Source organism: Tamandua tetradactyla, chromosome 12 (assembly GCF_023851605.1).
Source record: "Tamandua tetradactyla isolate mTamTet1 chromosome 12, mTamTet1.pri, whole genome shotgun sequence".
NCBI lineage: Eukaryota > Metazoa > Chordata > Mammalia > Pilosa > Myrmecophagidae > Tamandua > Tamandua tetradactyla.
In genome coordinates this window covers 50,743,541-50,760,424 of record NC_135338.1, presented here as the reverse complement: position 1 = coordinate 50,760,424, position 16,884 = coordinate 50,743,541, and the positions used below count along the sequence as shown (strand labels likewise).

Here is a 16,884-nt window from a genome sequence, read left to right as displayed (position 1 = left end):
GAGAAAGGAGAGGACATGGACATGTGATGGGAGGTGGAGATACAACCAAGGAACCACAGGGATTGCTGGGAGCCAGCACTTGCCCAATCAGATAAACAGGTACCACAACTTGGCCAAGTTGACACATGTCCCTAACCATGACATGAAGAAAAAAAATTCATTTCATAAAATGAACACACTTGTAATCACCACTCATATCAAGAAATATAACCACCAGAATCCTAAAAGCTGTGCAGGGAGGTTTGTTTTTTTTTTTTGAGGGATGGGTTTTGTTCCTTAAATGCATCACATATAGTCCGTGTCTTTGTGCCCATGTGTATGTAGTTGGAATGCTTCACCTTCTCAGGTTTTCAAAATCCTGTCCATCTATTGCTTAAGGCCCAGCTTTCTGCCCACCTTCTTTACAAACATTCTCAAACTCTTCTTAAGCTCGCTAAGCTCTTTTCTTTCTCTTCTCTTTCTGGCACTCCGAATTTCTTTAACACTCACAGTTTATATAATATGGTTATTACATCTCCTGCTGTGTGATGGGTCCTATACTGTTATTTAACTCGTTATTTTAGTCTTTATAAGTTTTATGTCGTGTTCCCTCAAGTAAATTATAAACTCCTTGAGGAAAGAGACCACTAATAATGAAACACCACATTTTGTCTAAAAATTATGTTTACCTGAATTGTTTTAAAGGAATTAGAAATGGCTTTTGTTTTATTGCGACATCATCATAGTGGAAAAGTTAGAAAATAGTTTAGGAATAGGGCAGTGTAAGGCGTTAGAAAATATGGTAAGTAGAAAGAAGAAAAATTGTAGATACCCAGTCTCACCACCCACAGATAATAATTAACATTTTAAATTATTTTCACATTAATTAAAAATATCTGATTGAATTTACACTTTGAGGATGATTGTGTGGCTTGCTTGTTAACTGGATCATCACAGGAATAAGTGCTGTACTTGGGATGAACAGACGCTCTTGAGTGCTGGCCACGGGCACTACTGGTGAGGCATCAGGGAAACCCAGTAACTTAGGAATCTGGTCTTCTGGGGGCTGAGAGGAGCCACAAGTAGAAGTAGTAAATAATGATGCTAAAACAAAGTAAGTGGAATTGAAATAAATGCCTGTTTTAATTTCCATTAGACTTACATAGACAGTTTTTTTTTTTTAATTTCTAAAAAGGACTACTGTTACACAGAAAGGTTCGTGTTAAAATTACTATACTAAGATAGAACACTGGAATTTTTTTAAGAGATGTTCTGTAATATCAATAGACATGGTGGGCTTTTGTGCCTGATTTTATTTTTTACCTGTTAGCAATTGTCTAAATTAAATTTGAGGTCATAAAAAGCTAATTGTTGGGTGGTTCAGTGATAGAATGGCTCACCTTCCACATAGGAGATCCAGGTTTGATTCCCGGACCATATGCCGCCCCCCCCCCCAAAAAAAAAAAAATTAAAAACCCTAATGTTTTGGAAGCTTTCACACTCACTAGACAATATGGATGGAATACATAAAGCTTTGTTGCCTGTTAGATCACATGGTTACATGGTTTTTGCTTAAGCTACAGCCTGATACCACAAGAGGATAGCAGGTCTTAAATATTTATTGTGTGTTAAATGTCTGCCCTGTGAAATAAAAATTTCATGGATTCCCTTTTGCTGTTCAAAATGTATGGCTGACATTGGATGTGAATTAGGATGTCAGCTGGTAAGATGAATTTCCTGCTTTGGAAACCATACTGAGCCAATTTCATTGATCTTTTCTCCCTTTTGCATATGAAGCATTAGACTGGCTGAGCAACCCAAGCTTTTGTGTTGGAGCCATAACTTTGCAGAGCCAACAAACAGAAGAGGCCACAGCCCTTATTTCTAAGGGGTCACCATTGACAAGGTATTCTTTTTTTTGGCCGATTTGGTCATTGGTAATGTACTATATGTAGGTTAGCTTAAATGATGCTCCTGAGAACATTCTGTGATAGAAAAGCTAAGTAAAATTTCCTTATACTTAAAGTAATGACGTGGTCTTTTACTCCCTTTTTCCCTTACTTCACTGTTATCGATTATTCCTTTTTTTTCCAATGCCGTGGCAAGTGCATGACACAGTTAGTACTTATAATTAGGCCATGAGGGAAATGGCATCATTGGGATTCCTGAGTAACTTTATTTACCTTGTTAATAATATTTAGATTATAATTCAGATGTTTCCTTAGTGGCATTTTCAATGCTTTTATTAAAATAAAATAAAACGTAGGATAAAATCATTTGAAAACTATGGGGAAAGTCAAAATGGCTCACATCTCTACCCATCTTTGAAAGAGTTTTGTTGTAGATATGTGAACTGAGAGTTTTGTTGTAGATATGTGAACTGAGAAGTGAGCTGTCTCACAAATATAAACTAGATGGGCCCAGTAATATGAGGAACCCTTGTAAGCCCTGTACTCTGACGGTAGAAGCCTTTGGAAATTCAGAACGATTGAGCACTGTTACTCTGTATGTAGACATTTCAGTAATGAGGCAGAGCTTTTTAAACCTTTGAAAACAAAAAATTTTTAACTTAAAAACTAGGAATGGGGGCGGGCCGCGGTGGCTCAGCGGGCAAGAGTGCTTGCCTGCCATGCCGGAGGACCCCGGTTCGATTCCCGGCCCCAGCCCATGTAAAAAACAAACAAACAAACAAAATATAATAAAACAAGAAAATGTTTAAAGATGTTTCCCTTTCTTCCTTCCTTCCTTCCATCCTTCCCTGTCTTTCCTTCCCTTCCTCCCTCTCTCTTTAAAAAAAAAAAAAAAAAAAAAAAAAAAAAAAAAAAAAACTAGGAATGGAGTTAATTCTTTTTTTCCCTTTTCTTTTTTGGTATTAAGGACATCCTTCCATAATATGTGGGACTAAAATAAACCTTTTTAAAAGGTTGGTTTTAAAAATACTATATTTGATAAAATAAGTGATAGATTACTTTCATTTAAAGATGTATAGGTATGAAATTATAGGTGTGAAAACTATTAAAATTAGAATTTCTTCACCTGTTTTTGTTTTGGGTCCAACTCTAAGTTTTTAAAGGTAAATTGTAACCCAGGCAGCTGCTGTATAATGTATGGATACATAAAAAATCTATGTGAGCATTTATAGAGTTCACTGTTACTCTGTTGTTTAGTTACTTATTTTCCCTACCTCTCCTTTGAAAAGACTTCTGCTGTTGATTTTCTTAATTAGGAGTCCTTTGAAATCAGAGCCTTCAGAGGAAAGTGACACTAACAAAAAACTCAAACAAAACAGAAAAAAGAAGAAAGAGAAAAAGAAAAAAAGGAAGCATCAACACCATAAGAAAACCAAGAAAAAACATGAGCAGTCGAGCAGCAGTGGTTCTGAACCAGATACTGACTCTGAAAGGGACACGTCTTCCAGAAGCTTCAGAGACAGCAAAAGGGATTGTGAGAAACTGAAGTAGGTTTCCTAATCTCAAGTAGCTGTGATATTTTAAATGTTGGATTTTTCTCCTTTGTTGCCACAAGTTAGACTTCTGAATGATAGACTAGTTACAGAGTAGGTATTCAGTGATAGCTTTTTCTTTCGGCTTAGTCTAACATCTTCCTACATAGAGAGATACTTTGCTAATAGTTGGGACAATTGGCAGGTGGTGAAACTACCTGAATTGTTGCTCATTTAATTTTTCTTTTTTCTTTGCTGATACTGTCCAGAAGAGAGAAAATTTAAGTTCCTGTCTAGGTCATGCTCTTAAAAAAAAAATGCTGTGAAGAGTTTTGAAACTCTTTAGGGATTATTTACTTTTGTTCTGTGCTTGGAAGTCCCACTGGTGTCAGTGAGAGCTCTGCGCTTGGAGCAAGTCTGGAATCCTGCCCTTAGTGTTTCCATCAGAAAGGCAAACACAGCAGTCTTCTGGGATCCTTCTGTCATTAGATCAGATAGTGGCTCAGGATCCATGTGGCCTTAGCCCTCTGTGAATCTCAGGTGCTGGATCTGTAACCCAAACTTGCTTTTTTAAGGGGGCGGGGCAGGAAATGAAGGAGTGAAGCAAGAAGTATTCTGAATTTTAGGGTGGGAACCACGCCTGCCTTGCTCAACACTGTCTCCCCAGCACTTGGCACATGTGCCTGATACAGTTAGCGCATGTTATATTTTTGTTACATAAATGAATGAATATGTTATTAGTATTCCAGCTCTTTGTATGTTTTCAAAACAAAATATATGAGTAGTATCGTCTGAAAACTCTGCTTTTAGCAACTAGTCCTTTTTTATAGCTGAGAAAATGTATTTAAGGGATTTCCTGAAACCATGTGAGAACTACCATTAGAACTTGAAAGATAACTAGTTTTAGCTGATACATAACCATGTTAGAGGTGATCTTCATAGCCTCCTGATAGCTTTTGATCCAGATAAGGTTTTTAAATTTGTTGATATTCTGTAGAATGCCAAAAGCCCTGTTAAGATCAAATAGATAGTTCTTGACCTTTTCTTTTACTTTCTTGCAATTAACTTCTGTAGTCTTTTCCTGGGAAGGTTACCTGGAAGAATTGTTTGTTTCCACATGGACAAGGACTGAGATACAAGTGAGTTATGAGAGTCTTTCCATGATGTCAGGAAAATGGGTTTACAGAAAATAGTTTACCATATGGGGCTCTATTTCAGGGAGATTGAGGGATGACTTCCTTGGTTTTCTCTCAGGAGTAGCTCACCCACAACCATTATTCTCCTGTTTGTCCCAAAGGCTGCAGGTACTAATTGACCTTTGTTTCTTGGGGCTTTTCTTCACCTCAGGTGGAGGCAGGTTCTTCCTCACACAAAGTCCAGACCACATCCTGCTTCCTGCCCTCAGGAGGGATAGGGCTTGTTTACCCCCCAGAGTTTGTTTGCAGCCCAGGGTTCCTGTTTTTCCTTTGGACACATCATTCTCTGTGTAGTGGGCTCTCTCTCCCTCCTCTGCTTCTTACAGTTTTTGTAGATAGAAAACCCTCCGTGGTTGTTCTGAAGGGGAATCTGTTAAAATCACCATATATTTTAACCTGAGACTCAACATTGAACAAATATTTAGTGTGTGCTGCTTTGTGTCCCTGAAATGCCATTCCTTTGTATTCTCAGCCAAGAATGATTTAGAAGCCTCCAGAATCTTTATTTCTATCGGGGCGAGCCAAAAAGCAAAGATGGAACAACAGTTAATGGCTGTTTTGACTACTTTGGCAGCTTCTTGTGTCAGCAGCATTATGAACTTATTTGTTTTAGAAAAGAAAGATGTTAGGTGCCAGAAAAAGCTTCCCTCCCTCTCACTTCACTTAACTCCTAGGGAAGTAGTTCTATTATATCTGAATTGAAAATCTGCCAGCTCACAAATTTGGTTCAGAGAGATAAATAGGGGTCTTATTTTAAGTGGATTGCTTATGATTCTGCCCTTTGTAGGAAGTCCTTCTGTGGATGGAAAACATTCTACACAGAGCCCAGAGTATACGAATGGGGCAGACCAAGCCCAAGTAGCATCTCAGACTGAGCAATTCAGCAGTGTGATTTTTCTCCCTCTTTTCCCTTTTTTCTTTAAATTTTGATTCAGAATAAAGTGAGCATTTTGAAATGAAGTAGGTGAAGTAAGGGTAGCTCACTTAGTTCTCTCTACCTAGCACTCTGAAGTGCCTCAGGGCAGAATTGTTATTATTATTATTTTTAGGGAAAAGTTTGGTGAGTTTGTTTTTTTTTTTGTATGTTTTATAATGGAGGTCACATTTCATTCTCTTTCCATGTGACTATCCCATTATAGCAGCACCGTTTGTTGAATTTTTTTTTTCTTTTTTTGGGAAGTGCATAGGCTAGGAATCAAACTGGGGTCTCCCACGTGGCAGGTGAGAATTTTACCACTGAACTACCCCTTGCACCCCAGTGACAGTTTTTGCCGTATTTTTTTAAGCTCTTTTGCCAGAGCGGAAGTCCTCTTCCCATTCCTATATAGCATGTGCACATTTGATATCCTTATGTGTGTTTGATGCCTTGTGGGATTTAAAATATTCAACTTTCATATTTCTGAAAATGCTTAATATATCATTGAAAGATTCCTGAAGTATCTCTCTCATTTTCTTTGCCTCCTTTGTCCCACAGTCAAGAAAACAGTGCTGTTGCTGATGTTGGACATCGTTTTGTTTGGCTTGAGGATATTCAGGCCCTGACGAGAGAAACCTTCAGAACAGATAAGACACCAGATCCTGCGAACTGGGAATATAAGTCTCTCTACCGAGGGGATATAGCTAGGTACTGTCGTGATGGTTTTTCTTGGTTTTCACTGGTGGGAAGTAACTTCCACTCCTGAACTCCTCAGCACTGTCCATTTGTCACTCTCTCTCTCTCTCTGATGGATTCTTTTGGGTTTTATCCATTGTTTAGTTGTTTAGGCACACGCCTTATCTCATTCTAAAAGGAAAGCTCAGCCCTTGTGGTTAGGGTCTGCGTCAGATTCATCTTATGTCTCCATGGTACGTAGCATAGGAACACCATATGTGCCCAGCATAGCTGGGATTCAGTAAACATTTGTTGAATGAATGAGTCTAAAAATAACTCGAAATAATTAATTGTGACCCAGTGTCTAGAAACCACTTGGCCTGATCATAAACCATTTAAAGAAATTGTGAAAGCCTTTTATTTACCAACTCCCCACATATGCGGTTTAAAAAATAGCATTAAATGGGAATGATGTTTTCAAAATGTTTCCAGCACACACTGCTGGATAATCATAAAAATAGGGGGTATTTGCTTTAGTAATGAGTTTGAACTTTTTACCTCTGATCTGTCAGTCAGAAAATATTTGAGTACTTAGTAGATCCTCCCAAACTTAGTACTTTGTAAGAAACTTTTGGGAAAGTAAAGAATGGTAGTACCCAGTCTAGGTTCCCAAATGGCTTATAGGTAATGAAATTGAAGGTAGACAGTCATGGAATGTAAGGCTAAGAGGAAACCTTTGAGATCATCACAAATCTCTATAGACTAAATACTTTTAAAATAAGTTTCAGTTTCTATTACTTTGCTGCATCTCCAACTTTTAATCCTGCTTTCACTCATTATGACATTATACCTCCCCACATAAGCAATTCCCACTAAAATTTCTGTTTTGAGTTTATATCAGTTGTTTTTCAGTACATGTTTACATCTGCATACTGTCTGCTAAAATCTCATGGCTGATAGTAAATGACTGTCATATTTAAGATGTAGTCATGTATTTAAAAATTATTTTAATACTCCATGCACCCACAGTGTAGTGCCACAGATATTGTTAGATACCCAATAAAAGATATGGGGGAGACCGAGGAACGCTGATTGGGCACCTGTACTGGTGCTGTCACTTATGTTGGCCTTTTTGATCCTCACAGCTGCTCTTTGAGGAGGCAGAAAGTATTCTCATTTTACAGAATAGGAAAACAAACTGAAGAGAGGTTAAGTAACTTCTCAAGATGATGTAATCTGGAAGCAGCAGATTTGAACCTAGGATTTGAACCTGTATTTCTCTCACTTCAAATATTTTTTCAAACCATTACATGCTATCCACAAATAAAGATGAGACAGGTTGTTGGTTGAAAAACTTCTACATTTGGAAACAGGGCTCTGGTTCTCATCCTGACTTTGCCATTTACTAGCAATGTGATCCCAGGCCCATCACTCAACTTGTCTGAGCCTCTGTTTCTTCATTTTTGAAATGGAAATTATAACTTCTGCTGTGCCCTCTCAAAGGGTATGGCAGGGATCAGAGATAATCAGTATGAAATTGGAAATTGGTATGCAAATATACAGGGTTATTATTTATTAATAGATGAACAAAGGAAAAAACATTAACAAAGAATGGCTTTTTGAGCCTCTACTAATGAATGGCATAGATTTTATGAAGAGAGTAGAGGCAGGTGTAATTAATCTAAGATGCAGAGGTATGGCTATTCAGGGGCTTAGGACATTGTGTTTTTCTAATAACTTAGCATTTTATAAAGTAAGCTTTGCCTAGATTAATAGCTCTATAACTGTTAGTGTCCAGGTCAAGGAAGATATTGATTCCATGGTACTCAGGGCTAGTCGGAGGGTATTTTGTCAGCTGTGAATTTTCACACTTTATGAGGGATGCTGCCCAACCCAGAGCGTTCAGAGGAAGTTTGATGGCTTGACTACCATTATCGTGGGAGGCTGACGTAAGAATTATGGATATTTGGCCTAGAGCAGGATTATGATCATTGTCTTGTAAGATTTGTTGGGCTGTCCTTCGGAAAGTGGAAGATCGTGGTCTGTGTAACTTGGAAGGCACAACCAGGACCAAAGGGTAGAAGTTCCAGCAAGTCCGATTTGGCTCAGTAAAAAGCAGGTTTTCTAAATGCAGGAGCATTCTGACAATGATGTTATATACATTTGAGTTTCGTGGTAAACAGGGCTTAGGTTCTAAAGTAAGTCTGTATCGTGAAAATGATGAACAGTCAGAATCACCTTTGGAACATTCCTTAGGGCTAAGATACTATCTCCTGGTGAAGTTCAGCTCAGTCCATTTTTTCTCCATTTTTGGAACAGATTGTTGTTTATATACCAGATAAAGCAGTTGGCTTATGTGTAGAGCCAAGTTTTATGAAATAGTAATAACAATTTATACTTATCTAACCTTTACTATTTTCCAGACATTCTTCTTAGACTTTACATATAATACAATGTTTTGCTCATCCCAGCAACCCTGTGACTTGGGTACTTTATAATCTCTATTTTACAGATGAGGAAACTGGGGCATAGAAAAGTTTTTAATAACTTGACCAAGGTCATCCAGCTAGTAAATAGTAGAGTTGAAACTTGGACGCAGGCATTGTGACACTGGGAAAGGCGTATGAAAATTGAAGCCACTGAGGGAATGGCAAATTGTTATTGCCCAGGCCTGCTCACTCCAGTACTCAGGCCCACTGTATGGGTTTGGGGCAGAATTGTGTGCTGTGTTTAGATATTTCTCCCTCTTCTTCCCATGCCCTATCCCCCTATGTATATGTGATTTTTAATCTTTGTGGCTTAGTGTCTATAGCAGATTCATTTCAGTTAATGTACATATGATGTCATTCACCAAGCCTCAGGGCAAAGTGAAGGGCCCTTGCCTTTGAAATTATTCAAATGGAGACTAGCTAAATATTTGATAAGTATTTTATAGGAAAAGTGCCTTCATTTGGTGGAATATTGGATTAAATCACACTGTAAGCCCTGTCTAATTATTAAGATCGTCTGATAAGTGATAAATGGGATCTAACCTAAATGTCCGATAATAGGAAAATGGGTAAGTGAATTATGCCACATCTATTCAGTGGCCAATAATAACTATTTTCTAATACTAGTGGCATGGGGAAATGCTCAAAAGTAAAGGGGAAAGCCAGAAACTGTATGATAGTAATGAACTAATTTTTAAAAGGATGAGAATATTCACATATAAACGCAGACATACGTATATATGGAAGTAGATAATAAAGATTTGTTTATTTTCTCCTTTAATATTTTCTTCCAGGTTGCTACAGAGCACAACCATTAGCTTTATAATCAGAAATTTCATTAAACATTTTTTTAAAGATTATGTGAATATCTGAGTACATTTTCAGTGAAAACAATGGGAAAACAATACTATTAAGTAGTAGTAATACAATTAAAATAAAGAACAGGGCGGGTATGACGGTGGCTTGGTGGCAGAGTTCTCACCTGCCATGAGAGAGACCTGCATTCGATTCCTGGTACCTGCCCCTGCAAAAATAAAAGAAAATAAAGCACAAAAATATGTTTTTACTTAAAATTTGTTCCTTAGGGAAGTGACAGGCTTAGAGATACTTTAGTACAATTTTATCTCATCACCTTTTGTTAGGGTTGTTTTTAACTTTTAAATGGAATAGAGGGAGATTGTTCTGAGGTAATCAATGGGAGAGAGAATGGAGAGAAAGAGTTTGGGAGAGAATATATGGAATGTATGAGAACATACTCCCCCAAGATGGAATTCATTGCCTGTGAGCAGTGAAGGGAGGGCAAGGAAAGCAGAGAGCTTGATGTATGTGTGATTTCTTAAGGTCCCTATTCACAGAGGAGGAGTAAAGGAGATGATGGGAGAGAGTGGGGGCGGCCCAGAGTGAGGTGAGGACAAAGTTTTCTGGTAGCTGTCAGATGGAGGCATCTTCCCTCTGCCTCCTTTACCCCACAATATTTTATTGTGATGATTTTCAGTAAATTAACGTTTTACTTTACTTGCTTTATTATATCTTTGTCTGCTTGACCATCGATCCATCCATATCCATCTAAGCATCTGTTGTTATTCCATCTTATTTTTTCCATGCATTTCAAAGGAAATTGCAGACATCAATATACTGCACCCTAAATACTTCAACATACCTATAAGTAACTGAAGTTCAGTATTTATTTTTTTCTTTTGATGGAAAATTTTTAGGCACTGTAATGCAGAGATCTTAAGTATACATTGCCTGAGTCTTGACAAATGCATACACCAATATAACCCAGACCCCATGAAAATATAGAACAGTTACTATGATTACTATGTCCCCTAAATTTTCCTCATTCCCTTTTCTAGTCAGTTTGTACCCCCTCCCTCCCCAGAAGCAATCACTGCTGTAATTTGTTTCCACCATCACTAGTGTTGCCTATTCTAAAATTGCATATAAATCAAGTCATACCGTGTATATTCTTTTGTGTCTAGCTTCTTTCACTCTACATGGTGTTTTTGAGATTCATCCAAGTTACAGTATTCCTCAGTTTCTTCTTTTTTTGTTGCTGGTAGTATTCGATTGTGTACCAATTGTATACCGCTGTTTGTTTATCCATTCTTCTATCGACAGACACCTGGACTTTTTCCAGCATTTAGCTGTTATAAACAAAATTGCTGTGAGCATTTGCACACATGTCTTTGTGTAGATATGTGGTTTCCTTTTTCTTGGTTAAATACCTTGGAATAGAAACGCTGGGTCATAGGATAGGTCTATGTTTAGTTTTTTAAGAAACTGCCAGACCTTCTCCCAAAGTGATTGTATCATTTTACATTCCCACCAACAGAGTATGAGAGTCCCGGTTACCCCAAGGTTACTCACCAACATTTGTTGTTGTCAGTCTTTAATTTTAGCTCTTCAGGTGGTTGTGTAGCATCTGGTTTTAATTTGCACTTCTCTGATGACCACCGTTGTGTACTTTTTCACGTGCTTTTTGGTCATTCATATATCTTTTGTGAAGTTTTGATTTGCATCAAAACTTGATCAGATCTTTTACCCATTTTTCATTTGGGTTGTTTGAATAACATACAAATTTTCCTTACCTTTGCTTATGCACATATTCTTGTGTTGGTAACTCTGAGGATGTTACATGTTCCATAAGAGTATTTTATAACCAAACCCCTCTAATTGTAAAATGGAAAATATCCAAGTATAATTTTATTTGAGGACTTCTATTCAAGATTTTAAATGCTTTTAGACTGATATATAATCTTTAAAGTAGGAATATAAGACAACATTGAGGAAAAGTGACTAGTCTAGGAGATAAGAGATGACTGGGGTACCTTATCTTAATGTCCTTAATTAGGAACAGTATAAAAGAGGGGATGATAATTTCTGCCTTGCCTGTCGCATAGGGTTGTGATATTTAAATGATATGTGACAGTATTTTAACTACAAAGCCTGTGTGATCTCATGAGATGATAACGAGGAGTTGAGGTGTTAAGAAGGAAGACAAACCAGGCAGAAAAAGTTAATTGCTAATCTTTATATTTCTCTAAATAGAAGCAATTTGATGGTGAACTTGCATATATGCTGTTAACATGCATAACAAGAATTCAAGACTAATGAACCTTAAGTCACTCAGAGTTAGTGCACATATTCCCTCAATAACTTTTTTCTTTTTAAAATATAAGATACAAGAGGAAAGGAGACTCCTGCCTTGGCATTAACCCTAAGAAGCAGTGTATATCTTGGGAAGGCACTTCCACACAAAAGAAGCATTTACATAAGCATGTTGAACGCTATTTTACAAAAAAAAATGTGGGATTAATGAACACAGATGGAGTGGCCATTAACAGTAAAACTGAACCTCCCTCGTCTGAGCCAATCCTCTTTATACCAGTGAAGGACTCGGATGATGTAGTTCCTTCTCCTGCAACTTGGCTGAATCCTCTAGGGATTTATGATCATTCAACCACGCAGTGGTTACAAGGACAGGGTCCTTCAGAACAAGAGTCAAAACATCCAGATTCACAGCCAGATAGAGAGAATGCTGCTCTCAAGGTCAAGGTGGAGGAGTTTAACAGAAAGGTTCGAGAGAATCCTCAGGATATTCAGCTGTGGATGGCGTTTGTTGCTTTTCAGGTAAGTATCACAGTCTAGTTCTCTTACTTTAGAATGACCTCCCTAAGTTGGGGCAGATCCACCCTATCTACAGCAATTTTTGAGGTCCTCTGAGGAACCCCCAATACTGGGCAGCTAGTATGTTAGAACGTAGTCCTTGCCCTGAGTTTGCTCAGAATCCAAGGAGGAAGACTGCATGAAGAACAAATGCAATCTAGGGTGGTAGATTCTGTCACAACCATGAACTTGAGAATGGAGGAAGGGAGTCAGAAAGAGCTTCCATTAGAAGGTGAAATTGGAATAGAATCTTGAAGGAAGGGTAGATGTTTACCAGGCAGGGAGAGGCATTTTTGATGTAGAGACGGAACCAGGAAAATGCACAGAACTTTGAAAGAGAAGGGACTATTCATTAAATTACCCTAGTTAGAACTATGTTCTTCCTTTCTAAAATACGTAGATTTCTCTTAGTTATTCATTTGAACCACTCATACAGTTACCACATTTTGTCCCATATTTGACTATTTTATTGGTAAGGATGGCTCTTCAGAAAAGGTTTTCAAGGCCTTACCCATAAGCTGTTGATATATGGATCTAAGTTTAACATGACAGAGAGTGGACAAATGAATCTGGGACACTAAACACAAAATCACATATATCAGGAGACACAGGCACCTGAGGAGCCAAGTTTCTATTAAAAGAAATTGTAATAAGTAGCTGTTAGGGACGCCTGAATAGCAATTCATTTTGAGAGGCAAGAAACCCATTAGGGGTTTTAAATAGAAATTCTGAAGATCACCCGATTCCATTGTAAACTGGTGTTTTTGTTGTTGAGGACGAGGTGATGAAAAGTCCTGGCCTGTATGCCATTGATGAAGGAGAGCTGGACAAGCGCAAGAGGTCCCTGAAGCTCATTCTGGAGAAGAAGCTGGCCATTCTGGAGCGGGCCATTGAGAGCAATCAGACCAGCGTGGAGCTAAAGCTTGCCAAGCTGAAGCTCTGCACAGAGTTCTGGGAGCCCTCCACCCTGGTCAAAGAGTGGCAGAAGCTGATATTTTTACATCCCAATAATACATCCCTTTGGCAGAAATACCTCTTATTTTGCCAGAGCCAATTTAGCACCTTTTCTGTATCAAAAATTCATAATCTTTATGGAAAATGCTTGAGTACTTTGTCGGCAGTTAAGGACGGCAGCATCTTATCTCACCCTTCGTTGCCTGGCACAGAAGAGGCCATGTTTGGTAAGTAGATGACAAGATCTAGTTACCTGGGAAGAGTTCAACTTTCTTTTGGCTTTAGTTGAAAATGAGAATTCGTTTTGGTATTTTAGAAAAGTCTAAAATGTCTGATAGAAGTGATTAAGAAAGCAAAGTATTACTCCTTTGAGTATAAGAGACTTTTCTATGAGCTTATAATATTTTATTAGAACCAGGGGAGTCAGAGAAAAATCACAGGGCTAGAAGTCTCAGCTTTTGACTTATTAACAGAGTAAACATTGTCAAGTCTTATAACTGCGTTGGCTGTCAGTGCCCTTAATTGTCAAGATGCCCGTACTCCTCATTTCACCCAGTCATATCATCTCACGCAATAATGTATGTGAGGAACCCTGACTAACTGAAAATTGCTGCATAGGTACAGGTTATTGGTATTAGTTATACTGTTAACATTTGTTGGTGTGCCACAAAGGAACCCAGTATAAATCTTGGCAAGTGATAACATTCAGGAGGCAGCTTGTTATGCAGGAGTCATATCTATCACTTTTGAGCTGGATTCCTGGGTTTGCCCTTCTCTGACTCTGGCATGACCTTGAGCAGTTCCTGCAACCTGTTTCAGCTCCAGTTTCTCCATCAGCAAAGTTAGTATTATCTCTCCTTCACAGGATTATTGTGTAGTTTAAATTAGATAGTATATATTGAATTTAGCTCAGTTCCTGGCACATAGGAGACATTTCTTAGATTGAAAACTCCTGCTATTGAGTATTACTGTTAGCTTCAAGAGGTGTTAAGTATATTGCTCTGGAAATAAAAAGCATTTACTACAATGACATAAAGAGTTTAGTATTTGTTACCATTTTGTGATGTGCTTAAATGGCTTAATGTTATTTAGTAATTGGCATTATCCTGCAGTTAAGACCAACTGAAATTTTCAGACATGGAGCCCTGATTTGTTTACAGCAGACCCTGAGCATATGATGAAGAATACTGGTTTATAATGCCACCTAGTGACGAGTTGAGTACAGATCTTTATTTTCTGATAAAAGCTTACTATGTCATCCTTTTCCTGTAATTTTTCTTAAAATAATGAGCCTTGAATATTTTTTTTATTGTGAAAAATAACATATACAAAAAAACAATAAATTTCAAAGTACACTTTGAATTAGTTGTAGTTGTAGAACAGATTTCAGAGTTTGGTATGAATTATGATTCCACAGTTTTAGATTTTTACTTCTAGCTGCTCCAAGATACTGGAGACTAAAAGAAATATCAATATAATGATTCAGCAGTCATACTCGTTTGTTAAACCCTACCTTCTCTGTATAACTCTCCCATCACCTTTGATTTTTCTCCCACTCTTTAGGGGTATTTGGGCTATGCCATTCTAACTTTTTCATGTGAGAAGGGGCTGTCGATAATAGGGGAAAGGGGGATGGAACTAGATGATGTTCTGGAGATGCTGGTCCCTCTGCATTTCAGGACTTATCTAATCCAGGGGCCATCTGGAGAGTGTAGGTTTCTGGAATGTTACCCTAGTAAATGGAACCTTTGTAAAATCTTATGTAATGCCTTAGGTGTTCTTTAGGATTAACTGGAATGGTTTTGGTTGGGGTTTGGCAAGTTGTGGTAGATAGCAATGTCTAACTGAAGCTTGTGTAAGAGTGACATCCAGTGTAGCCTCTTGACTCTATTTGAACTCTTTCAGCCACTGATACTTTATTTGTTCCATTTCTTTTCTTTCTTTTGATCAGGATCCCATGGTGCCAAGGCCAGACTCATCCCTGGAAGTTATTTCCCATGCCACCAGGGAGACTTTCACCCCTGGATGTCATGTCCCATATAAGGGGGTGGGCAATGATTTCACTTGCAGTGTTGGAATTAGAGAGAGAGAGGCCGCATCTGAGCAACAAAAGAGGTCCTCCAGAAGTAACTCATAGGCATATCTATAGGTAGGCTAAGCTTCTGCACTACCTGCATAAGCTTCACAAGAGTAAGCCTCGAGATCAGTGGCCTGGCCTATTGATTTCGTTGTTCCTAATGTTTGACACAGTATCAGGAGTTTCCTTCCCCAATGATAAAATTTAATAGTTCCATATTTTTTCTCTCATCTCTCAAGGGACTCTGCCAATACATTCTAATTGTCTTCTTAACATACTCTGGGATATATTGGGCATTGCATTAAGGTATACAGAATTACAGGCCCTCATTCCGATTCTGGGCTTCCTGTGTTTGGGTTGTTTAATTGATCTCTCCAGACAGGTTGAGTTAGACTATGTGCTACAGAAAATTTAGGTTCTGGACAAAATAAACCTTTCTTGCTTTGTTCTCACAGAGTAGGGGACGTTCTAAAATACAAACAATGTCTTCCTTACACCTGTGTTCTAAATTACCTTAATCCCAACCTGATTGGCTTTATTCTTATCTCTGATTAAAGCCTGATTTCTTTTTCAGTTTCTTTAACAGTTGTTTTGTGTGGCAGTGCTGCCCTTCAGAAGTGCAGAACTCCTACTCTGAGTCTTAAGTGTCACACAGGTACCAAAAGTTCCAGGGAAATACCAGGTTGTACAAATATAGCACAGCCTCTCAAAACCTAGAAATAACAATTACCACTTCGAACTAAATGTAACTGCTGTAAGAGTTTACAATCTAGGCCCTAGTATTCTTATAGGTATTTCCTTAATGAGACCATACAATATTTGCTTTTTTATTTCTGGCTTATTTTGCATCACATAATGTTCCACGGGTTCATTCACAATGTTTCATGCCTTATGACTTCATCCTTTCTATAGCAGCACAGTATTCCATCATGTGTATACATCACTGTTCACCATTCTACTTCTCAGTCAGTGTATCCTTCAGCTACCTCCATCCATTGGGCCTCATGTATAATGCTCAAAGTCAACAGTCCATCAGCATTCTCAATTTTTGACAATTTTCATTGCTCCCAAGAGAGAAATATCCCAAGAGAGAAATAATTGATAAACACACCCTCACCAAATAGAAAATCCAAACCTCCCCTAACTCTTGTCACTCTCTCCATTGTTACCCCTGGTGTAGATGTGGCAATATTGATGTCTTCCTGTTAAACATAGCCCACTCACTGCATGAGCCTTGAGTATTTGATACAATATGCTGACCAGTCCCTTGACTTATTTTTATGTACTATATAAAGCTTTATTGTTAATGTTCGTATTCTGTAATTCGTCATACAAAACTTAGAATAAATATACTTTGATTACAAGACAATTGCAATCCCTTTTGAATCAGGACATGTATATATTACAGTTTTGAAAATATGAGAGTGTCTGATTTCAGGGAGAAGATATTCTTGACGTTTAGCTGTTTCTTTGTAGGAGTTATGTTT

At 38.0% G+C, this 16,884-nt stretch overlaps 1 protein-coding gene across 1 annotated transcript in view; it reads left to right on the top strand.

Annotated features, from left to right (window-relative positions):
* NRDE2 (NRDE-2, necessary for RNA interference, domain containing) overlaps window positions 1–16,884 on the top strand; it is a 52,711-nt gene that overhangs the window by 16,828 nt on the left and 18,999 nt on the right. Inside the window, exons 2-6 of the mRNA XM_077123312.1 lie at window positions 1,777–1,885; window positions 3,206–3,436; window positions 6,092–6,241; window positions 11,880–12,330; window positions 13,142–13,547. Of these exons, the coding sequence (XP_076979427.1) occupies window positions 1,777–1,885; window positions 3,206–3,436; window positions 6,092–6,241; window positions 11,880–12,330; window positions 13,142–13,547 (1,347 nt within the window). The remainder of the gene's footprint in view (window positions 1–1,776; window positions 1,886–3,205; window positions 3,437–6,091; window positions 6,242–11,879; window positions 12,331–13,141; window positions 13,548–16,884) is intronic.